This window comes from Pelodiscus sinensis, chromosome 20 (genome assembly GCF_052426305.1).
Source record: "Pelodiscus sinensis isolate ZL-2025 chromosome 20, ASM5242630v1, whole genome shotgun sequence".
NCBI classification, from domain to species: Eukaryota; Metazoa; Chordata; order Testudines; family Trionychidae; genus Pelodiscus; species Pelodiscus sinensis.
In genome coordinates, this window is record NC_143071.1 from 1,559,727 (window position 1) to 1,582,883 (window position 23,157).

Consider the following 23,157-nt stretch of genomic DNA (forward strand, 5'->3'; position numbering starts at 1 on the left):
ACACACTTGCACACACCCACACTTGCACACTCACACTTGCACTCACACTTGCACACTTGCGCACTCCCACACTTGCACACTCCCACACTTGCACTCACACTCGCACACTTGCGCGCGCACACACTTGCACACACACACTCGCACTCACACTCACACACTTGCGCACACCCACACTTGCACACTCACACTTGCACTCTCCATTTGGCTCATTTGAAGTCCATGGTTTTTACATGCAAGACGACAGAACTCTCTCTCTCTCACACACACCCACACACTCACACACACACACACACACACACACACACACACACACACACACATCACAGTTGACCAGCACACGTGCTAATTGAGAACTTCCCCTTCCGTGTCTCCTCAGAGGGTCACCTGGCGAGCTCTCAGACTGTCTGCCCTGCAGCTGGAGCCAGCGCCAGACCCATGTGAGCAGGCTGAGGCTGCTGCCCCGTGGACTCCAGTCGAGGGTCCAGCTGGGAAGGAGAGCAACCGGGGACGGCAGCAGCGAGGCCCGCGTGGCGTTTTCACTGCCGCGCCCGGGGTGACGAGCGCTCTCGCTCTCAGCTGACAGACGCGGGGGAAGAGCAGCGTGGAGCCGCTGGAGACAAGCCCGACGCCCTCAGACTGGCAGGGCTGCCGGAAGCCCCGAGGCTACTGCAGGACCCAAACGGGGGACCGGTCTGCAGAGCAGCTGAGAGCTGGCGGGGCCCTGGAGAAGGCTCCACTCTTGGCCAAGGGGCCACAGAGGGATGAGGGGGCTAGCTCAGCACCACGGGGACAAGCCATTAAGCACCAGCTGGGAAGCTCCTATGGGATGACAGGGCACCAAGTCACAGCCCCCGGGGTCCGTCCAGGCCACATAACGCCACCCCAGCCCACCCGCTTTCCCTGGCAGGGTCCCTGGCCGGACGGAGCCAGACCACGTAGGGTGGTTTGGGACACACGTGGGCCACCCCAGCCGTCCTATGGACGGGTCCCAAGTGTGGGTGTCCTGGGGATTGTCTGGGGGGAGGGGTGACATTCGCTGCTGGGAAGGGAGCCGGGCCGGCAGCCTGCTCTGCTCCACTGTGCTGTCCTGACCCAGCCCGCTGCGCTTGGCTTCTCTGCGGGAAACAGAGCCCCCCGGGCCCAGGATGCACCGCTCCCAGCCGCCACGGCGAAGCCAGGCTCAGCGGGCAGGGAGGGGGTGGTGACTCCTGCTCCCCCCTCCGTATTCCCCAGCTCGTGTTGCTCCGGGAGGGGGACTTCAGCAAAGGGGCCGGGCAGGCAGGGATGGGCGGGGAGGGGATGGAGCAGGGGCGGGGCTTACGGAAGGGGCGGGGCCTGCCGCAGAGGGTTGCCCCCAGGGATGGCCTGGGTAGATGTGATACATCGGAGTCCCAGGGCTGGAAGAGACCCTGCTCAGGAGGTGGCTTGTGGGCAGGTCAGCGTTCGCTCTGCGGTGGGGGGAGCGGCTAGTGGGGCCGCTCCGCGACGGGAAGTGGGACGCAGATGGGCTGCGGGCGCAAGGACGGTGTCGGGCTGCTTGCAAAGGTCCCCAGGCGCCCGCGGGGCATTTTCCGAAGACAGGGAAGCGCTCCATGACGGAACGACTTGGGACTCAGGCGCCGAGGTCATTCAGGGCCTTGGGAAGCAGCGTCCCCCCCCGCCCAGGGCTGGGGGTGCCGGCGGCGACTCCCCTCCATGCCTTGCTGAGCCCAGGCCAGGTTACCTTGGTGGCCTGCATGAGCTCGTGCCAGTGCCGGTCTCGGATGGCGGGGTTCTGCAGCTCGCTCACGGCGCGCAGGGAGGTGATCATGTTTTTCACGGTGTTATCCAGCCCCACGAAGGCGTCCCAGGGCCTCATTTCTTTATCTAGACTCCTCACGTCTTTAGCAAACTTTTTGGAATCAATGTCCATCTGCTCCACGTTAATCTCTTTCCACTTGGTGGTCTTCCAGTCGTCGATGCTGGCGTTCACCTGCGTGGGAACGCAGTGCCACGTGCCGTCCCGGCAACACCCACCCCCCCCACTCCCTTCCCCCTTCAGCCTCCTGCTCCCAAGAGACACTGCTGCTCTGGGCCGGCTCAGCTCGGCAGCGCTGCCCTGGCGGAGCTCACGCACCCGCTGCCTGGGGTTTCTCCGGGGGCGGTCTGCTGAGCCTGGCGTGACCGCTGGCTGGCCTTCTACCTTGGCAGCAGACGGCCGAGAAGCTCCCTAACAGGCCTGCTTCATTTTCATCTCACAAAACCACAGCTGTCTGGGGGATTGCAGGTCGAACCTCTCTGGTCCGGCAACACCCGTGGTCCGGCATGATCTGAGTCCTCTGGATGCCCATTCATCATGGGCCTGGCCAAGCTTCCCATGGTCCCATGAAGTTTGTTTGCAGCCCCCAGGCCTGGCTCTGTGTTCTGTGCTGTTCTTCAGCTCTACGTTCCCCCCAATGTCTTCTACAGGCCCGGTGGTCTCGCTGCTAGACAGCATCACCCTCCCGTGGCCCAGCGCTGGGCAGGTCCCCAGGGTGCCGGACGAGAGAGGGTCACCCTGTGCAGGAGCGTCCTGCTTTGGTTTTGTGTCTGCAGCCCCTGCCTGCTCAGCGTGGCTCCCCAGGGGCCAGACCAGCCAGAGGCTGACGGCCTGCTCCAGTGCTGGTCTTTCCGTTCATGCGCCAAGTCTCTGGGGCCCTGCCCAGGCCACCCCCTGCGGGTTACACACATTTTGAATTTGCTGCCGGCAGCACCATGCTGGAGACGGTGCCACAATCTAACCGCTGCTGAGTGAGAGCGACTCGTGCGCCAACCCGACCCGCCAGCCAGCGGCCCCTTTTGGTCGCTCTGCCCGGCCCTGAGCCTCCCCACATCGGGCCCCACGGAGCTCGCCTTCAGGCCCCCGAGCGCTTGCTCTCCACACCCAGAGCAGCGGCAGGGTTCCCAGCCGGGGCTGCGGTTACACGTCCGTGGCCAGCCGGAGAGGCCCGCCGAGCACTTCGCCCCTGACTCCGAGCGGGCACCGAGGCCGTTAGCGGGGCATTGCGTCCCCGGCGGGGGGGCACTGCCGACACCCACATGCCCCGCGGGGAGGGGCAGGGGAGCAGGGGCGTGAGCGGATCAGGGTCTCGGGCGCGCTCCCGCCTGCAGCCCCCTTCCCTGGGCCACACTCACCAAGACAATCACGTCCCAGAGCTCCTTGAGCAGCCGCACCTCCTTGTGGCAGGCTTTGAGCTGCTTGTAGTCGGGCATGGACACCTCGAAGAGCCCCGCCGACTTGGACAGGGCGTCCATTTCGCCCTCCATGGCGGTGATGCTCTTCTGTTGCTAGGGAGATGCGCAGAGCACTGAGCCGGCGGCCGGGCCCGCAACACGCCCCTAGCGGCCCGCGGGCTCCCTCTGCCCCTGGCCCCGGCCCTGGGGGCTGAGTGGGAGGAGTCCTCGTCCTCCGGGCGCCCACGCAGGGGCCCGAAACGTCACCCAGACCGGCCTCCGGCGGAGCAGCCGCTGCTCGGGAAACCCTCCCTAGTAGGACACAGCGAGGGGACCGGCCCCGCCAGGCTCCGCCTGTGACGTGGGGGGGGGTGTCTGCTCTGTGACCCGGGTCCCCTGCACTGGGCTGTGATTCCCACTGACTCCCCACATGGGGATTGGCCCAGACTCCTGGTAACGAGGCTCTTTCCCCAGTGGAGAGACAAAGGGAGGGAGGGGAGACGAACACCTGGTCTGGGGGCAGGGCTGGGAGCCAGGAGTCTTGGGCTGGAACCATGAAGGAAACAGACTAAGGAGGGGCTGGAATCTAGGGGGCTCAGGGACCCATCTCCAGGGGTCGGAGGCAGCCTGGCCCTGGCCCCTGTAGCCCCGTCACGTCTGTGCTGGGCTGTGTCCCGGAGGAGCAATAACCCCCGTTCTACGGGCTGGCGGAGTCTGTTCTTGCCGCTACAGGGGTGCAGGATCGGGGGGACCCCGACTCGCTGTCACACCACCCCGCTGCCATCCCCCCCACCCGGAGCCACGCCGGCCACTGTGCAGGAGAACGGGCCCAGCCCACGGGTCCCCTCGCAGCCCAGTACCTTGTTGAGGGACCAATAGGGATTTGGGTCAGTGAAAATAAAGGGAGCCTCTTCCCGGAACTTCTCCCGAAATTCGTGCTGCTTGATCTGCGAGGGAGCCGAGACAGAGAGCATCACGCGCCGGCAGGGCCCAGCGCGCAGCAGGACAAGGAAGGGAACGCCCGGCCCAGACGGGCTCGTCTCCAGGCGTCGCCTGTGGTGGCAGCACCCCTGAGTCCGACGTTTTCTGCGTGGGACCCCGGCCGGCGCGGGGGCTGGCCACTGGCACTGCGCTGGGCCTGCCCTGCCCCGGCTGGCTCCCTTATTACTGTCCAAGCCCCTCGGCTTCCCTCTGCGCTACCCCTGGCGGCAGCCTCTGGCGCTCAGCAGCCTGGCTCCTCGTGCGCCGCCGGGGGCTGAACAGGGCGGTAGCCTGAGGCTCAGCTCTGGGCAGGGCCTGGCCTGACTGTTCAGTGGCTGCCGGGCATGGCGGCTGTAGGTGTTAAGCTCTGTGATGTGGGGACAGGTCCCCGGGGGCCCACGGCGCGAATGGGGCTCGCACGAATCCCACCCCCCGCGAGGAGCCGCGGCACCGCGCAGGGACCCTACCTCAAACTGCTGGCACTTCCTCCGCAGAATGGCGACCTCCGTGGCCTGCAGAGGAGCCACGTTCTGCTTCACCTGGAAAGATAACTTCTTGGTGTTGTTCCACTGCTCCGGCAGGTCCTGCACAAGCAAACGTCACTCACCACCGGAGCCCGGCCCCGAGAGCCCCGACACGACGCGTTGCCCGGCAGAGATGGAGCCGGGCACCTGAGGCTGCTGCCGATGGAGACTGTGTGGGCAGCGAACAGGGAGGGCAACATCTGCAGATAACGCAAAAGGCGCGAGGGTCGTCCAGACTGAAGAGCACAAACCCGGGAAGAGTCCAAGGGCCGGGCCAGGCCGGCGGCCGGCAGCAAACGCCTGTTGGCCTGTCCGTGGGCAAGGAGTGTGCAAACGTCCCTGCGTCCAGGAGGGGACACTGGCAGAGCCTGTGCCAAGGTCCCCAGGGGACAGGCAGGGATGGATTCAGCCTGGCCCACCTGTGTTTTCCTTATGGGTGTGTGCTTGGGATCTAGGCTCCGCCGCGCTGTGACCAGCTGCACCCCTCGATCTGCGGACGGCCCCAGAGTCCCCCATGGGAAGGGACCTGCAGAGCACGGCTACCGTGGCCTCCACAATGGCCCGATCACCACCCAGGCCTAGTTGGGAGTCCAGCGGTTCCGTCCCGCCCAGCAGCAGCCGTGAAGCAGGAGCATCCCGCCGGAGCTGAGTTCGCAGCTCAGAGCAGATGACTCCAGAAACGCGGTTTCTAGGCACACACACGAGATCCCCGCGCTCGGCCTGCTTAGCCCGAAAGGGAGGGAGTGTGTTCTCCTGGGCTCTGCGGGCAGGACGAGCAGCAAGGGGCTTCAACTGCAGCCAGGGAGGTGGAGGCTGGACATGAGGAAACACTTCCCACCTGTCAGCGATGGTCTAGACCAGCTTTTCCAGACTATGGGCTGCGGCCACGGGAAAAAACTACCGGGCTGCAGGGTGGCTGCTGGGGTGGTCTGGGCTCCCGGCAGAGGTGGAGCTGGGGTACCCAGGTGAGTTCAAAACAATGCAGACACACTTGATCTCAGATGGCAGGGGGGAGGGCTGGACCGGCCGGGGGGGAGTGGGGTGGGCTGGGAGGAAGTGTGTGTGGGGAAACCAGCCACTGGGAAGGAGGGTTGGGGGTAGCGGGGCTGGCAGGGGGAAGTCAGGAGGAGGAGGAGGGGAGAACCGGCTGCCAGAAGCAGGGCTGGCCGCGGGAGGCGGCGGGGGGGGGGGGGCAGGGGGCTGGCCGGGGAGATCGGGAGGAGGAGGAGGGGAGAACCGGCCGCCAGAAGCAGGGCTGGCCAGGGGAGATCAGGAGGAGAATCGACCAGCTGGGAGGGGGTTGGGGGGAGCAGGTCTAGTGGGGGGGTCGTCGGGGGCAGATCGGGGGGGCTGCTGAAGCAGGGCTGCAGGGGGCATGAGGTCGGGGGTAAGAAGGGGCTGGCCAGGGAGGATGGGGAGAACCAGCCACTGGAAGCAGGACTGGCCGGGGCAGCGGGGCTGGCCGGAGGCGATCAGGGGCCTGCGAGGTCGGGGGCAGATGGTGCCGGGCTTGGCCGTGAGGGCCGGGGCCTGGACTCGCTGCCTCCCACGGTCCCGCCAGGGCTAGTGTCTGTGCCGTGCAGAGCTGGCTTATTGCAGGAGGGGCTATTGCTTTGGACGCGTCGCTTGTACCGCGTCTGTGTCTGTTGCCGGCCTTGGCTTTGTAAATCTCGCTCATTTCCGGTCCCGCAGAGTGGAGCGGGGCCTGGCTGCGGGCTGTCCCGGGCTGAGACCCATGCTGCAGCGGGGCCGACACAGGGAGGGGCGCTTTGAGCCTGGCCGTGACTCTTGGCGGGGCAGATGGGCGCTCCCCGGGGCTGGCTGAGAGCCCAGTGCCTGAGGAGTTTACACGGGTTGGTACAATCCAAGCCCAGAACTGCCCCCAGTGCGGGCGTGTGCCCTGGCCCTCAGCTCTCTGCCCCCGGCCGGCACGCACACCCTGCAGCGCTGCGGCCGCGAGGGCTGCCGTAAACCAACCCTTCAAGAAAGGGATCCGGGTGCGTCGGGGGCGGCTCGGGGGGCAGCTTGTCTTGGCCAGTGGCAATGTTGGAACCAGAAAGCAGCGCGGGGAAGGCAGGGGGGGAAGAAAAGAGGGAGGGGAGGAGGAGAGAGGGCAGGAGAGAGGGGGAGAAGGGGGAGGGGAGGAGGGAGGAGAGAAGGGGGGGAGAGGAGAGGAGAGGAAGAGGAGTAAAGGGAGGGAGGGGGAAGAAAAGAGGGAGGGGAGGAGGAGAGAGGGCAGGGGAGAGGGGGAGAAGGGGAAGGGGAGGAGGGAGGAGAGAAGGGGGGAGAGGAGGAGTAAAGGGAGGGAGGGGGAAGAAAAGAGGGAGGGGAGGAGGAGGAGAGAGGGCAGGGGAGAGGGGGAGAGGAGAGGAGAGGAGGAGTAAAGGGAGGGAGGGGGAGGGGAGAAAGAGGGAGGGAGGGGGGAGGGGAGGAGAGAGGGCAGGGGAGAGGGGGAGAAGGGGGAGGGGAGGAGGAGAGAGGGCAGGGGAGAGGGGGAGAAGGGGGAGGGGAGGAGGAGAGAGGGAAGGGGAAAGGGGGAGAAGGGGGAGGGGAGGAGGAGAGGAGGAGAGGAGGGATCTAGCCCGTGGAGAACACTGCCAGGCACTGGTCTAGGTCCCTCGGCGGGACACAGCGGAGGCGGGGGGAGGCTGCTGCCCAGAGGGGCGGTTTTGCGGCAGAGGAGCGGAGATGGCGGGGTGACTGCGACCCTCTCTCTGGGGAGAGGGAGTGAAAACGGAAGGCAGCAATGTCTGAGCCGGCCACGACGCACAATGACCCTGGGCGCTCAGCCGGGTTGGGAGGGCTGGGAGCCGGCTGTCAGCACCACGCTGCTCCTGACTGAGGGGCCAGGGGACCTGGCTCCGTAGCCGTCTTCTGAGGGGTCCTTGCCCCGGCCAGGCAGGGCCAGACAGACCCTTGGGAGCCCAGCAAGGCCGTCGTCCGGGCCTTCTGGGAGCACGCGGAGAGCGACCGTCTGATTGAAACTATTCCCTGCCCTGCCCTGCAGCCCGGTGCCGCTGGCACTAGCAACTCCCTACGAGGAGCGGGCGCCTCTCCGCCCCGAGCGCCGCGGGCAGGAACAATTGGGAGAGGTGAGGCTGGAGCTCCACCGGCTCCAGGGAACCAAAGTCACTGATGCCTGTGTCAGAGACCCCCCCAGAGCCTGTGTCAGAGACCCCCCCGCCCTGCGCGACCGGCACTGGCAGCCTACGTGGAGCTGCATGTGAATCTCTTCCGGCATCTCCTCGCCGTAAGTCTTCAGCAGGTCGATGGTTTGCTTGAGGGGCTCGAACATGTGGTCGGTCACCGCCTGCCTGTCTTTGACTCTCATCAGGTGCCCCATCACCTCCACCAGCCCGTCGTAGTCGCCCTCTTTCAGGGGCTTGGTCAAGCCGGCATTTGCCTCTTTCATGAACACTGCCAGCCCCTGGAGACTGCAGGAGAAGGCGCCTGTGAGACCAGGCCTCCGGCCGGCCCCTTGCGATCAGGCCTGGGCCTGCTGACCGTCACTGCGGCCCGAGGGCTCCCCAGCGGGGCTCCCTGGGCTCTGGCACCTGAGCAGCACCCCCAGGGCAAGGCCCTTTGCAAGGCCGGGTGCCCAGGAGTGGGGCTGCCTGGGGCAGGTCTCCAAGGAGAACACGAAGTGGAGTCTCGGGAGCTGTGTAAACGGGTGTCACTCCCCAATTCTTGGAGCCGCACGGCCACCAGCCCTGTGTGCGCCCCTCCCAGCTCCTTGGCAGTGGGGCCGGCAGCCAAGAGGCAGGCTGGCGGTCAGCGGAGCCCCAGGCTGGCAGCGGGGTCAGAGGCAGGAACCCTGCGTGGGGGCGGGAGGCCAGGACACCGGTGCCGGTGATGGAGCCCTCGGGGCCGCAGCGAGTTGCCAGGACACCGGGCGCAAAACCTGGGGGTGCTGCAGCCCCCCGGACGCCTGCTTCCCACGTCTAAGCACTAACCCGGGGCACCTCCGGCCCGCGGGCTGGCTTGCCTGGATCAGGCCCACGAGGCTCAGCGCTCACCCCGCTCCTCGGGGCACAAGCTGGCACCGGCCCCTAGCCCTGAGCCTCGTGGGCCCGATCCAGGCAAGCCGGGGCCAGACTGGGTCCGTGGGCTGTGCCTGGCCGGGGAGGAAGCAGCGCTCCCTGCAAGCACCGCCCCCAGCACTCCCATTGGGTGATTCATGGGCAGTGGGCGTGGCCGGGGGCGGGTGCCAGCAGGGGGTATTGGTGACCTGCAGCACGCAGAGCCGCAGAGCCAGGTGTGCCCCCCAAGCTGTGCCTGCAGCCCCTTCCCTGCTCCTCCTGGCAGACCCCCCTCATCAGACCCTGCACCCCCACCCCGTGTGCTCCAGCAGCCTCCCCCCAGACTGCGCCTGCACCCTATGTCCTGCCCAGGGCCCGCAGCCTTGCTCTCAGACCAGCCCCCCAAGAGCCTAGGGCCCCACCAAATCCACTAGCCCTAGTCCCCTGGGCGCTGGGGGGCCGGAGGGAGAGAGCTGAACGTCGTCTTTCCCTGCTTCTCAGTTGGGGCCACATCTGGGAAGGTTTTTGTCTCCTCACTTTGGGCGGGGCCACTGAGGGAGTTTTTAGTTTTGCTCCTCCCTTGTGAGTGGCCCCCGACTGATTTTTCTGTGGGTCAGTGGCCCTGCTCCAAAAAAGCCCCCAGCTCTGCCCCACCCCCTCTAAGCAAGGCCTGCCGCGGCTCCATGCCAGCTGATGCCGGGTTCGTTCCACCTGCCCGGCCCCTCCGCCTTCCTGGGCTCCCTGTGGAGGGGCACGGCCCCGGGCGCCCGGCTACCTGGACGTGACGTGGTCGATGAGGTGCTGCTTGAACATGAGGCTCCAGCGCTTGATGGTGTTGAGCAGAGCCTGCTTGAAGGGGCGACAGTCGCTCTGCAGCCAGCCGCTGAAGACCCTGGTGTTCTCGAACCGGGACACTTCCTCGTAGAGCTTCTCGTAGGAGTCGATCTGCAAGGCAGGGCCGCCTCGCTCAGGGGGAGCCCGCAAGAGCCCCTCTCCGGCCAGGCCCCGCGGTGAACCAGGGCTGCCCCACGGGCCGGGTCCCAGCTGGCCCAAGGGGGCCTGGCCTCGCGGATGTTCCGTTCGCTCGCGCCGGGGGCGGGTTCTGATGCCGTCTCTGCTCCTGCTCTACAGCTGGGGAGTGTGCGTGAGGCTGTAGGGTGGGGGGCAGGCCCCACAGGCCCGGCCCCTCGGTGCACTAGGGCGGGCAGAGGCCAGGCTGTTCTCCGCACACTGGCGAGGTGGAAAGGAAAGGGGGGGGCTGGGCCCCTCAGAGATGGGTACAAAGCAGAGGCAGTGTTCATGGGGGCTGGGCCCCCTCCCTATGGGGCAGGAGAGAGTGCCCCCTCCCGCCCCCAGCTCTGCTCCGGCCCTGGCCACACCCCCAGCTCTCGACCCTGCACCCGATCCCGGTTCCGCACCTGGCTCTGGCCCCGGCCCGGCCTCCAGTCCCGGCTCAGTTCCTGGCCTCAGACCCTCCCCACTGCCCCATTCCACCTGCAGCAGCCACCCCCTGCCAGGCCCGGAGGGAGAGGGCCCCGAAGAAGCTTGGGGGTCCCTGCCCAGAGACAGTCCCTCCAGGTGGGGTCCCTCTGCCCTGGGGTGGTGGGACGGAGGGGCCTCAGCTCCCTCACCTGCTGCTGGAACTGCTCCAGGGTGGGCGGGGTGTGGGGCAAATACTCCTCGGCGTGGGACTCCAGCTCCTCCTGCGTGAAGGCGCGGCCGAAGGTGAGGAAGCGCTGCATGAACTCGCGGGGGTCGTCCATCCAGAGGTAGGAGAACTTCTCGAAGGAGTCCTCGTACTCCTCCGCCTGCTTCATGGCGCTGACGACCAGAGAGATCACCTCCTCCCGCATCTCCACCAGGTCCGGGGTGTCCTCCAGGTCGCTCTGCAAGACACACAGCCCTTGCCGGCCGGGTCCCTCTGCGACACACACACACACACACACACACACACACACACACACACACCCCTTGCCTGCTGGGTCCCTCTGCAACACACACACACACACACACACACACACAGCCCTTGCCGGCCGGGTCCCTCTGCGACACACACACACACACACACACACACACACACACACCCTCGCCTGCCGGGTCCCTCTGCGACACACACACACACACACACACACACACACACACACACACACACACACACACACACACACACACACAGCCCTCGCCTGCCGGGTCCCTCTGCAACACACACACACACACACACACACACCCTTGCCGGCCGGGTCCCTCTGCAACACACACACACACACACACAGCCCTCGCCTGCCGGGTCCCTCTGCGACACACACACACACACACACACACACACACACACACACACACACACACACCCTTGCCTGCTGGGTCCCTCTGCAACACACACACACACACACACACACACACACACACACACACCCCTTGCCTGCTGGGTCCCTCTGCAACACACACACACACACACACACACACACACACACACACACACACACACACACACAGCCCTTGCCGGCCGGGTCCCTCTGCGACACACACACACACACACACACACACACACACACACACCCTCGCCTGCCAGGTCCCTCTGCAACACACACACACACACACACACACACACACCCTCGCCTGCTGGGTCCCTCTGCAACACACACACACACACACACCCTCGCCTGCCGGGTCCCTCTGCAACACACACACACACACACACACACACACACCCCTTGCCTGCTGGGTCCCTCTGCAACACACACACACACACACACACACACACACACACCTCTGTCACCTGCCAGGTCCCTCTGAAAGACAGACACACACACACTCAGGAACCCAGTTCATGCAGTAGCAATAGCAGCACATGCCAAAGCTGAGGTTTGCCGGTAGCACCTCCCCCGCAGGGCGAGCCGCCGGCCCAGCGTGCCTACCAGCCGCAATGGGACCCGGGCGCGGGGGGGATCCAGGCTCTCGGACCCCCCTCCCTGGCGCGGCGCGACGTGCTGTGTCCCAGAGCGCTCTCGGCCGCCCCTTTGCTTTATTCGGAGCGGGCCAGACTGCTCCCTGCCGGGCTCTGTCCTCCCCCGCTCCTCTCGGGCCAGGCTGCGCCGGGAGCTGCACAGGGCTCCCCAGGCAGACGGGCGTGGCTCCCCATGTGCCACTGGAGACCTGCCTTGGCCCCTGTGGCACCGAGCTCTGCACCGAGCCACCTTGCTAGCCCCGCCGAAGCGACAGCCCGAGCCCCGTGCCGGCCTAGGGAGCGCGCCACCCCGGGCTCCGCCTGGAGCACCGGCCCCCTTCACTCCAGGCTGCAATTCCAGAGATGAACATTGGCACAAAGCCCCCGCCTGCTGCAGCTGGAACCGAGAGCCCAGCTCTCTCCCTGCGCCCCGGGACAAGGGTCTGTCTCCTTGCGTCTGACAGCTGGTGGGCAGGTGCCCGGAGAGGCACTGGAGAGCACCAGGCGGTCGCGCCACGTGGGGCTTGGCAGGAAGCTCTGTGTGCGGCCCACAAGCCAAGCGTGGCTGCGGGCCACGGAAGAACTCACCTTGTAGCTGAGCTTGCCCTTGGCCAGCCGGGGCACGAGCTTGGCCGTGCTGTAGATGTCATTCATGAGGTTCTCCACCACGTCCAGAAAGCCGTTGTCAGCGCCCAGCTCCAGCGAGGGGCGGTATCTCAGCTGGTCGTGGTGCAGTTCCATGTGCACTTCGAACAGCGGCGCCACATTGGCCTGAGACCACAGGGTGCCACGTGGATCCCTGTCCATCTCCTGCACACTCACCCCGAGCCACAGCTGGGGTGGGCTACCCCCCCTCGCTGCCTTGCTGCTCACCCTCCGTCCGCCCCTTCCCCGGCTCTGCCCGCTGCCTCTTCGTCACACTTGGACATGCCCCCCTGCTCCCCGTGGGCACCGTGCTCTGCCCTGCTGGCCACATGCCCCTTTAGAGGGGGCTGCTGCCAGGGAGCACGATGCGGAAACTGCGGGGAAGTGGAGTCCTGGCATCGCAGAGCAGAAACAGCCTGGTGAGAGGGCCCAGGGCTGAGATGGGAATGGGGACTCCTCCCTCTCGTTCTCCGAGGGCGTCCTTTCTAGGGCTCTGGCCTCGCCTTCTGCTCTTTGCCAGCTGGTTCACGTGCATGGCCACAAGCCACGATTCACCACCCTTGCCCCATGCGTGGCCACAAGCCACGATTCACCACCTTCGCCCCGTGCGTGGCCACAAGCCACGATTCACCACCTTCGCCCCGTGCGTGGCCACAAGCCACGATTCACCACCCTTGCCCCATGCGTGGCCACAAGCCACGATTCACCACCTTCGCCCCGTGCGTGGCCACAAGCCACGATTCACCACCCTCGCCCGGTGCGTGGCCACAAGCCACGATTCACCACCCTCGCCCCGTGCGTGGCCACAAGCCACGATTCACCACCCTCACCTGGTACGTGGTCACAAGCCACGATTCACCACCCTTGCCCCGTGCGTGGCCACAAGCCACGATTCACCCCCCTCGCCCGGTGCATGGCCACAAGCCACGATTCACCCCCCTCGCCCGGTGCGTGGCCACAAGCCACGATTCACATCCTCACTCAGTGCACTCTTCAGTCTCGTGTCTCCCTTGGCCAGTGAGGCACCTCAGCTCCAACGCCCACCTCTGCTCCCAACCCCCCTGTTAGTGGCGAATCCCGCAGCAGCACTGGGGTAGTTATCTAACCTGCCCAGAGGCAGGGCCAGTCCCGCACAGAGCTGGGCTGTTTGTAACTGAGTGCAAACACCGTGCCACGCACTAGTGCCAGCTGTCCGGCAGACCGGCCTTCCTCCAGTGTACTAAGACAATCAAGTCCAGAGCTGTTTTCAGAAGTCAGGGGAACACAGCAGTAGTGCCCGTGCACCACACGTGTGCAAACACCGACATTCACGAGAGGGAAGAGGTCGCTGACAACGTACCTCGGCTGCCATGTTGGTGAGCAGAAACTGGAGAGAATTGCGAATGAACCTGAAGAATCCATCCAGGACCATGTCGTCCACGTACTCCACGTAGTCGCGCCAGATCCTGGAGGCCTTATCAGCCTTGAACAAGTCGGCGTTCTCCTGCCGTAAGGGAGCCAGCGATGGGAACTCTGCCTGGGAAACGGCCAGGCCAGGGCCCCAGCTCCTTGCAATGGGAACCGGGAGTTTGAATTTGATTAAGTCAAAAGCCTGCTTTTCGGGGGTCAAAGGTCAAGGTAGCTGCTTCCCGGGCAGTCTTCTCCACAGCCCCACTTGAACGGAAGGGGGGAAGCTTTTAAGTAAAGTTCTCTGAGAAGAAACCGTCCCGGAGCGTGCCAGTCCCCTCCCCCGCCCCGCCAGCTGTCAGAGGCCTGATCTCAGTTGTACAGTAGAAACAATCAAAGCGCTCGGCTTGGCTCACGCACAGCGCCCTTCCGGAGCTGTGCTGCCCGCCGACGCGAGTACAGCCGCCAGCGCCGCGCTTCAGCTAGTCGGAGCCCCCCAGGAGCCAGCCGCGTGGGGCGGTGCTGGGAGGCTGGAAGCGGCCGGCACAGGAGTGCCAGGTGGAAATCGCTGCTCTGCTGAGTTTCTTACCATAAGCATCGTCTGAATCTTTTGCCCAGAATCTTTAATCGCCGCATAGCGTTTGTTTATGGTTTGCGCCTTCCCGTCCAAGTCCAAGAGAGCCGTTTCCTTATTGTCCTTCCTTTCGAACAGGGGGCTGGCTGACCATTCCTGCAAGAACTCACGAGCTGAAAGGTGCCCTGGCGCTGCCCGCACAGGGAGCGATTCAATATGTACCAAGAGTGTTGTTTGCAAAAGTGCCTGGAAAACTTTCACCCACCTGCATAAGCTGGTTGATATTTTCCACATTTAACTTGGTTTTCTGGATTCTTGCCTCTAAATCATGCAAGACGTTTCTCATCTCTTGAATGTATTCCAGCACCCCTGGGAGGAAAACGCATCCCTAGCAGGCAGGCAGACACAGGCTCCAGGCCTGTCTGCTGGCCCAGCTACTCGGCTCGGTGGCCAGAGAAACACACCGGCACCTGCAATTGTGTTCTGGGAGGGGGCGGCTAACGCGCTCGGCTTTATGGCTTCCCTAAGGGAAGGCCTTGGCTGCCTCACAACAGAAGGTCAGCACCCCTCGGCCTCTGCTCCGAGCGTCTCACCCCCCTGGGCACGTCTACACTACGCGGCAGATCGACAGACGCTGCTGCAGTCGATCTGCTGGGGTTCGATTAGCGGGTGCTGTACAGACCTGCTGGGTCAAACTCAAAGGGCGCCCCTGCGGCACCGTAAGGGAGGCGGATGGGAGCGTTCGCTCCTGCCGGCCTCCTCCAGGAACGTGAGTTACGTGGCTGGAGCTGCGTGTCCTACTTCAGCCTTCTGATGTGCAGACCAGCCCCCAGCACTAGTCCTGTCCGATAGCCAGAGGGAGAACACCCCATTGGTCCGCAGCCAGAAGCGGGTGGGTTCGAGGGGTAAGCTGGGACTCCTAAGAGCTTAGTGTCAGCAATGAGGGAGGAGTGGCCAGTGGCAGGTGCCCCACGATGGCAGCCGCCACCCAGGGCACAGGCCCGTGGAAGGGGGCCCTGGGAAAGGACTCGCTTTGGAGGAATGAGGGTAAATGCTTCAAAAATGACATCTGCAAATTAACAGAGAAAAGCACGACCGGCCCGCCACCGAGCCACCACACCCCGGGCCGGCCACCCAGCCACCGAGCCACCGCACCCCGGGCCAGCCACCCAGCCACCGAGCCACCGAGCCACCGCACCCCAGGCCGGCCACCCAGCCACTGAGCCACCGAGCCACAGCACCCCGGGCCGGCCACCCAGCCACCGAACCACCGAGTCACCGAGCCACCGCACCCCGGGCCGGCCACCCAGCCACCGAGCCACCAGCCACCGCACCCGGGCCGGCCACCCAGCCACCAGCCACCGCACCCCGGGCCGGCCACCCAGCCACCGAGCCACCAGCCACCGCACCCCGGGCCGGCCACCCAGCCACCGAGCCACCAGCCACCGCACCCCGGGCCAGCCACCGAACCACCAGCCACCGCACCCCGGGCCAGCCACCGAGCCACCAGCCACCGCACCCCGGGCCGGCCACCCAGCCACCGAGCCACCTTCATGTCCTGGGAATGGCCCCTGAGCCACTGCTGCAGCCTGGGCCCAGCCCTCCAGCCACTGAGCCGCCGCGCCCTAGGAACAGTCCCCCCCAGCCACTGAGCCACCATTGTACCATGGGAACGGCCCCCCGGCCATGGAGCCGCCGTTGCGCCCTGGGCCCAGCCCCCCAGCCTTCACTGTACCCTGGGAACAGCCCCCCGGCCACTGCGGAGCCCAGGGCCGGCAGCAGTGTGCGGTTCAGCCTGGGGACAGACAGAAGCACTCGGCCCACTCTCAGTGAGGGCTCTAGACGACCCAGTAGCGCCAAGAGCCCCCACGCCAGCGACAGCCAAGCCCGTCTCAGAGCTGAGGACGTGCCCCCGCTCGTGGCCCAGACGACCACGGGGAGCAGCGCCTGGCGCTAGCGCAGCGTGGCTGGGCCCCCTCCCAGGCAGCGCTCTGAAGGGCTCTGCCGGCTGGAAAGCGGTGGGGGAGGAGACTGACTTTGTACCTTCGTTGCTCCAAAACAGGGTGGTTTCGGCTTTCTGCAGCTTGACGTCGTTCTCCTCCAGCTCCTGCTTGACCAGGGGCAGCTCTACGTACAGGATGGTCGTCTTGATCTAGAAAACAAAAGCCTCGTTGGCGTAGGGCCCAAGCGACCCTTCAGCCTCAGAGGGGCAGCGGAGCAGCACGCCCCCCGTCCACACAGGCGGGCTGTGCCCACGGCAGCTCGGGACTCCATCGGCACGTGTGCTTAGGCTCCACGGTGCTGCCGGACCCGTCGCTGGTTTGGAAGTTTTCCAAGGGAGTCGCGGGGGAGCGGCTGCTAGAGACGGTCTTTCGGAGCCCCTGCCTCGCGAGCTGGCTCAGAGAGAGGGAGGCCCCAGCTGGAGGGGTGGAGCAGCGCTGGCGACATGGACGCGGTCCCAGCTGGTAGCGTGTGCTCAGACAGTGCGGGGATGCGCGGCGCCCCGAGGGAGTAGTGCTAGGCACACCTGGCAAGCCGGCTGGACCTTTGCAGCCCACTGGAGAAGAGCTGGCCCGCTCCCTTCTAGTGTTACCCAGCGTTGTGCAAACCTGACTCAACGCGCCGGACCCCGAGCCGCCCCCTTTTCACACTCGCCTTATTGTACCAACCGACAATGAGATCCAGGTTGTCCAGAAACTTGCGGAAAGTTTCGTTCTGAGAAAAGAGGCTCCCGGCGCTTTCTGGGATGTCTTTCTGCTTCTGAAAGCTCAAATACTTGACTTCGCGTAGAACAGCAACTAGCTGGGAAACAAGCAGAGCAGAGCGTCACCTCGCCCCGCCCGCAGGAAAGCTCCCGAGAGAACCAGAGACGAGTCCTCCTGGGGCGCCAGGGTGCACATGCAGCAGGGCCGCTGGATGGGCCTTGCCTGGGCGGGACAGAGCCGCGTCTGCTGCAGGCCCAGGCTGCTCTCCACCTGCAGTCTCCTGGCCACCCACCTCCTTGCTGAAGTTCACGCTGATGAGAGAGGTGTTTGGATCGCGCAGGATGAGCGGCTGCTGGAGGTTAAACTGGCAGTCGGCGTCCACTCGGCTTATCCACCCCTCGTAGGTCTTCTCTCGGTAGCCCTGCAGCAAGCGAATCATCTCCTGGTACTTCTCGGACACCAGCTTGGCTTCAGCACTGACCATAACCCTGCAATCAGCGCAAAGAAGAGCCAGCTGCACTGAGAAGCAGCGAGCCGGCCAGGCCTGCTGGGCTAGAGGGCGGAGCCGTGTTCTCTCCCGCCCACGGCTCCCTACTGCACACACGGCTACAGCCTGCAGCCGGACTTACGGGTGATCGATGGTCTGCAGCTCCTTCATCGGCCTCTCCAGCCTTTCCTGCAGCTCCAGAGCCCACTTCAGCTGCCCGGCGACGGGAGGCATGTTTTTGCTGATGGGCGGCACACCGCCAGACTTTATGCCGGCGATCTGGGCATCGTACATGGTCTTTGCGTTGTCCAGCTCCACAGAAAACATCTCCAGCAGGGTGGAGTAGTGAGGGGCCACTTCCGCCTTTATCAGCGGTCGGTCCAGGAGCGAGCCAAACATGTGGATTTGCTAAGGAACAAAGCCGTTAGTGAGCTGGGTGCACAGCGAGGGGCTGTTGCCGCGGCCTAGCACGTAGCACGCTGCCTCCTGATTCCTCCAAAAGGCACAAGGTCAGTTCTGCTAAAGCCAGTCTCACTGCGTCTAAGGCCTTTCGTCCGCTTTCCAAACACTCAGTCACCTCTGCACGCCCACGACCCCCCCAACCAGTTCACTTCAGTGTCGTTCCAAGTGCAGGCGTCTGGACAGATACTGGGGCCGGAAACCAAATGCCCACTTAAAACCAGTTCTAAATTGGAATAAAAAGCTGAACATTGGAAATTCTTCCACATAACAAAAATGTCAACCCCTGTTATTTAAAACCCCCAAACCATTTGTTTGAATGTCAAGTCCCTGCGTTTAGACTTGCCGAGGATATGAAAATGTGAAATGCAACATGCATATAATTCAGACATGGAGTACAGAGTCAACATTTTCATATCATAGAAAAGTCTCAAGTAAATTGCTTGAAATGATGTCAAAACCACTTCCGCATTGCTGACATGAAATGAAACCAGTGAGAATTCAAAGAGGCTTTTTCCTGTCGAACATTTCGGCAAAATTGACAAGTTCCTGCAAAAACAATGATTTTGACCCAACTGCATTTTCTGCTGGAAAATGTTTTGAGCAGCTCCAATATTTACACTCTAAGACCAAGTCTACCAGTGCAAGAGTGACCACAGCACCAGCATGGGAAGAGAGCTCTCCCAGCGCTCTGTGTGAACCCTTGCATGAGGGCATAGCTCCCAGCTCTCTGTGACACCCCCTTCCCCGCAGCGTCCCTTCGACCTGCCCTCAACCCTAGAGAATGAGGCTCCTCTAAGCTCTAGTCAATATCTTCATCAACCATTTAGATAGCGGCATAGAAAGCACGCTTATTAAATTTGCAGATGACACCAAGCTGGGCTGGGTTGCTACTAATCTGGAGGATAAGGTCATAATTCAAAATGACCTGGACAAATTGGAGAAATGGTCTGAGGGAAACCGGATGAAGTTTAATAAAGACAAATGCAAAGTGCTCCACTTAGGAAGGAACAATCAGTTTCATACGTACAGAATGGGAAGCGACGGTCTGGGAAGGAGTACGGCAGAAAGGGATCTAGGGGTTATAGTGGACCACAAGCTGAATATGAGTCAGCAGTGAGATGCTGTTGCAAAAGAAGCAAACATGATTCTGGGAGGCATTAACAGGAGTGTTGTGAGCAAGACACGAGAAGCTCTACTCTGTGCTGGTTGGTCTCAGTTGGAGTATTGTGTCCTGTTCTGGGCACCGCACTTCAGGAAAGATGTGGAGAAATTGGAAAGGGTACGGAGAAGAGCGACAAGAATGATGAAAGGTCTAGAGAACATGACCTATGAGGGAAGGCTGAAAGAACTGGGTTTGTTTAGTTTAGAAAAGAAAAGATTGCAAGGGGGACATGGTAGCAGTTTTCAGATATTTAAAAGGGTGTGTGACAGCGCGTTGGGGTCCCCCATCTCCTGCACCCCCAAAATGGTACGAACAGACTCCCCCAGCCAGTAGAACAGAGGGAGTTTATTGCTTCTCCAGGATACAGCACAGATGTCATCAGGTTACAGGGCAGGCCTAGGATGCCTCAGCCCCCCTTGATATGGGGCAGGGGTCTCGGCTTCTAAACCCCCCAGCCTGTTGCTGAGGCTGCTTCCTCCATGCTCCCAGACAGAAACTAACAAACTCTCCTCCAGCCCTGCCCCCCAGCCCAGGCAGCATCCACCTTCCTTTGTTCCTCTCCATGGGGGGGTGGCTGGTCAGACAGGCTGAGACACCCTTTGCATAATGACCCATCCTGTTTTGCTGGGTCGTGGTACCAACTGCAGCCAGTGGGGTTACCCCAGAGCCAGCAGCATAGAAACCAGCCAGGTACCCCCACTACGTCACAGGACATGGTAGCAGTTTTCAGGTATCTAAATGGGTGTCATAAGGAGGAGGGAGAAAACTTGTTCATCTTGGCCTCTGAGGATAGGACAAGAAGCAATGGGCTTAAACTGCAGCGAGGGCACAGCGCGCTGGTGTCAGGCCACACGCAAATTCACGCTCATCGGGGCACGTGCTAACCCTCTTGCTAGAAGAGGCACCAGCCACACATGCTCATTGATACCTTGACAGCAGATTCAATGCTGTTACAGTCATTAAAGCCTTGACAAAAAATGGTTGCCAATCTTCTATCCAAATCCTGAATTTTGGTCTGGAACTCTGCAAAATCTTCATCAAATTCCTGTCAATAAAAAGATGGAGAGGCCAACGCCAGGATTAAGCCAGGCGCCGGCACCTTAGCGAGACGCAGCCGCAAAGTCCGCTCATTAAAGCGAACCGGTGCTACGGCCAGCGTGTTCTTTGCTGAGGGACGTACGCTTGTTGCCGTGGCGACTACTACCCTACGCAGATTCTCAGCAAGTCACTTACGCACCTAGCAAGTGCGCAGTCCTCGCGCTGGCGTTGACTCACCTCGTCGGCGGGGTCTAAGGGGTCGTATTTGCAGTCAGCAAAAACCTTAATGAGCTCCGAGACCTCCTCGTAAATCTGAAACACCAAGCTCCCCAGGATGCTGCCTCTCACGCCACCCAGCTCAATCTTCTCCAGCTTCAGAAATTCAATCGCTGTTACGTACAGCTCCTAGGGAACAGACACAGCCACCGCGCCGTGAGTCGCCATCTCCGCCGGCGCTGCCTGCATGCCGGGGCGCTGGCGGACGGGGCCGGACACAAAAGCCATGGGACTTGGTGAGCAAGGGAAAACTGGCAGGTGCTAAATACACACGCACACCCCTGCACACCTACCTACACACACACACCTGCACACCTACCTACACACACACACCTGCACACCTACCTACACACACACACACCCCTGCACACACACACCCCTGCACACCTACCTACACACACACACCCCTGCACACCTATCTACACACACACACCCCTGCACACCTACCTACACACGCGCACACACACACACACACCTGCACACCTACCTACACACACACACCCCTGCACACCTACCTACACACACGCACCCCTGCACACCTACCTACACACACACACCCCTGCACACCTCCGTACCTCCCTCCCTCCCTCCCTGCATAATCCAATTTCTGCGTTACACTTGGGGTTGCCCAGCGGTGGATTTCAAGGCACTGTGGTCCCTTGGCAGACGGAAGGCAGCAAGGCCGGGTTCAGCGAGGGATGTAAACACATCGCTAGCCTGGCGGGCCAAGTGCCCTACTTACACATAGGCTTGGGCGCCTAGTGACGCCGGGCCAGGCGAGGAGGTGTCTGACTGCAGCCCTCCAAGCTGCGCCTCTCTGGTCCCAGGGTGGGACACCTGCGCTCTATGCGCCTGAGACCAGCAGATTCTGCCTAGCTGTGTCTTTCGGCCTGCACCTGCCCCTCGTGCTCCAGTGGAGAGCGTGGGGAAGGCGAGGCAGACTGGCCACCGGGCCCCGGCCCTACTCCAAGGCAAACACCCTCATAATGGCGGGGACCTACAGGAAGCCTTGGGAATCACCCGGGGGATGAGGGAAATAGACACCCGTCACGCCAACAGCCGGGAGCCAACCCTTTGTTTAGGGCCAGGGCGACTGTCCGAGGTCTCAGTCGGCGGATAAAGGCAGTGACTGGTTTGAGGCCCCCACCCTCCCGCTCTCAGGGACAAGGGAGCCATGGGAGGGAACTCCCTCTTCCTGGGGCCGAGGGGCGTCTGCGTCCCCTCGTGAGCGGGGCTCTGGAGGGGCAGGAAAGAGGCGTGGGGGGAGGAGCGGAGCGGAGATGCAGCCAGGGGGGACGGTGTCAAGACCTGTCTGTGCTCCGCTGCTGGTGAGTGGCTTTGGCTAAACCCAGCGCTAGAAACCCCAGGGAGTCAGCCCAGCCCAGGGTCTCAACAGATGCTCCTGGAGAGGTTCCCTTGGTCCGGGTTCAGCTGGGAAAGGAGGGTAGATACCAACGGCCCCGCTCATTGTTCCCATTGTGGAGAAATCCCTGTAACAGTCTATTTTGTATTAAGAGCTTCTCCTTTTCCATCTGTCTTTGCTAGGTGTCTTATAGAATCTGGAACATTTCCCCTAGAACTTTGTATTAAGATATATCCATCTTGCAAGAAAAACTGTCTTTTGAGCTCTCCCCTTTCCTTGATGGTCCTGTTGAAATGAATGAGCTGTGAATGGAGAATGAAAGGGGAACACCTCCAGCAGCAGTTGCCAGGGTGGAGAAGGTCTGGGAGCCAGAGCTAAGACAATCCCTGCAAAGTGAGCTCATTAAGAGACTGGACAGACAGGCGCCTCGGGAGTCCAGCAGCAAGCGCCTGCCCTTGGAAGAACTCCCTCTGAAGCAGCATTAAGAAAGGCCAGGTGCTGACTAATTGGCTGCATGAGAGGGGTAAATAGGAGGCGTCTTGCAGAGGGACCCCGGGTTTTCGTCTTGTCAACATGGGAGTATCGATCCGGATCGGCAGACGCCCGGCTCCACCCCTCCCCCATCTAACTCACCTGGCCAGTGCAGTTAGGGGGAGCAACTTTTGGTAACCACAAGACAGAGTGTGCATGTGCGAGTGTGTGTGAGTGTGTGTGTGAGTGTGCGAGTGTGCGTGAGTGTGAGTGTGAGTGAGTGTGTGTGTGTGAGTGTGTGTGTGTGTGTGTGAGTGTGATGTGTCATATGCATATGAGAAGTATTGATTGATCTATGGATGTTCAAGAAATGTGGCGTTGCCTTATCCCCCTGCTTCTTTTAAGCACCCCACCATTCATGCACAGAATACATTTTGTTGTGTGTGCTGAGGCATGTGCGGGTGTGCACCCCGACAAACACATGCTGGCGGCACCTGACCCTCTCCTGGGCGGCCGCCCAAGCGCTCAGCTGACTGGGAACGCTGGGGGCTACCACAGGGGTGGAGGCGTGCGCTTCGGAGGCCGCTGGGCTGCAGGAGGGGCCGCTCTGGAAGCCTGGCACCTAGGGGACGCTGCCAGCATTCACCGAGAAACTGCACCCTGTTTGTCACGTTACTGGACTTTAGGGGGATCAGACAGGTCACTGCTGCACCCAAGGGGGGTTGCCCCAAAGGCTGTACAAAGGGGGCCATGTGAGGTGTCACATAAAAGCTCGTGTTTTACTGATTCTGTGTGTGCTAGCCACGTACGGGTGTGACAGCTGTGTGTGGAGCTGTGAACATGTGCTCTGTGCTTCTGCTGGAAGGTTCCCTGTCTGACAGAGCAGTGGCCAAAGGATGCGCAGCCAGTGACTGTGCTAAGTAGCCAG

At 62.6% G+C, this 23,157-nt stretch overlaps 1 protein-coding gene across 5 annotated transcripts in view; it reads right to left on the bottom strand.

The window, feature by feature from the left end:
• The window catches only part of DNAH17 (dynein axonemal heavy chain 17), an 88,733-nt gene that overhangs the window by 56,867 nt on the left and 8,709 nt on the right, over positions 1-23,157 (bottom strand). For all 5 annotated transcript variants that reach the window (XM_089771948.1, XM_075904152.2, XM_075904149.2 and 2 more), the window contains 17 exons: positions 20,357-20,524; positions 20,010-20,126; positions 17,600-17,865; positions 17,263-17,458; positions 16,921-17,067; positions 16,309-16,417; positions 14,531-14,634; positions 14,281-14,421; positions 13,645-13,788; positions 12,249-12,431; positions 10,348-10,602; positions 9,492-9,661; positions 7,909-8,131; positions 4,641-4,757; positions 4,053-4,139; positions 3,154-3,306; positions 1,724-1,972 (listed from right to left, as the gene is read on the bottom strand). In XM_089771948.1, the coding sequence (XP_089628074.1) occupies positions 1,724-1,972; positions 3,154-3,306; positions 4,053-4,139; positions 4,641-4,757; positions 7,909-8,131; positions 9,492-9,661; positions 10,348-10,602; positions 12,249-12,431; positions 13,645-13,788; positions 14,281-14,421; positions 14,531-14,634; positions 16,309-16,417; positions 16,921-17,067; positions 17,263-17,458; positions 17,600-17,865; positions 20,010-20,126; positions 20,357-20,524 (2,829 nt within the window). The remainder of the gene's footprint in view (positions 1-1,723; positions 1,973-3,153; positions 3,307-4,052; positions 4,140-4,640; positions 4,758-7,908; positions 8,132-9,491; positions 9,662-10,347; positions 10,603-12,248; positions 12,432-13,644; positions 13,789-14,280; positions 14,422-14,530; positions 14,635-16,308; positions 16,418-16,920; positions 17,068-17,262; positions 17,459-17,599; positions 17,866-20,009; positions 20,127-20,356; positions 20,525-23,157) is intronic.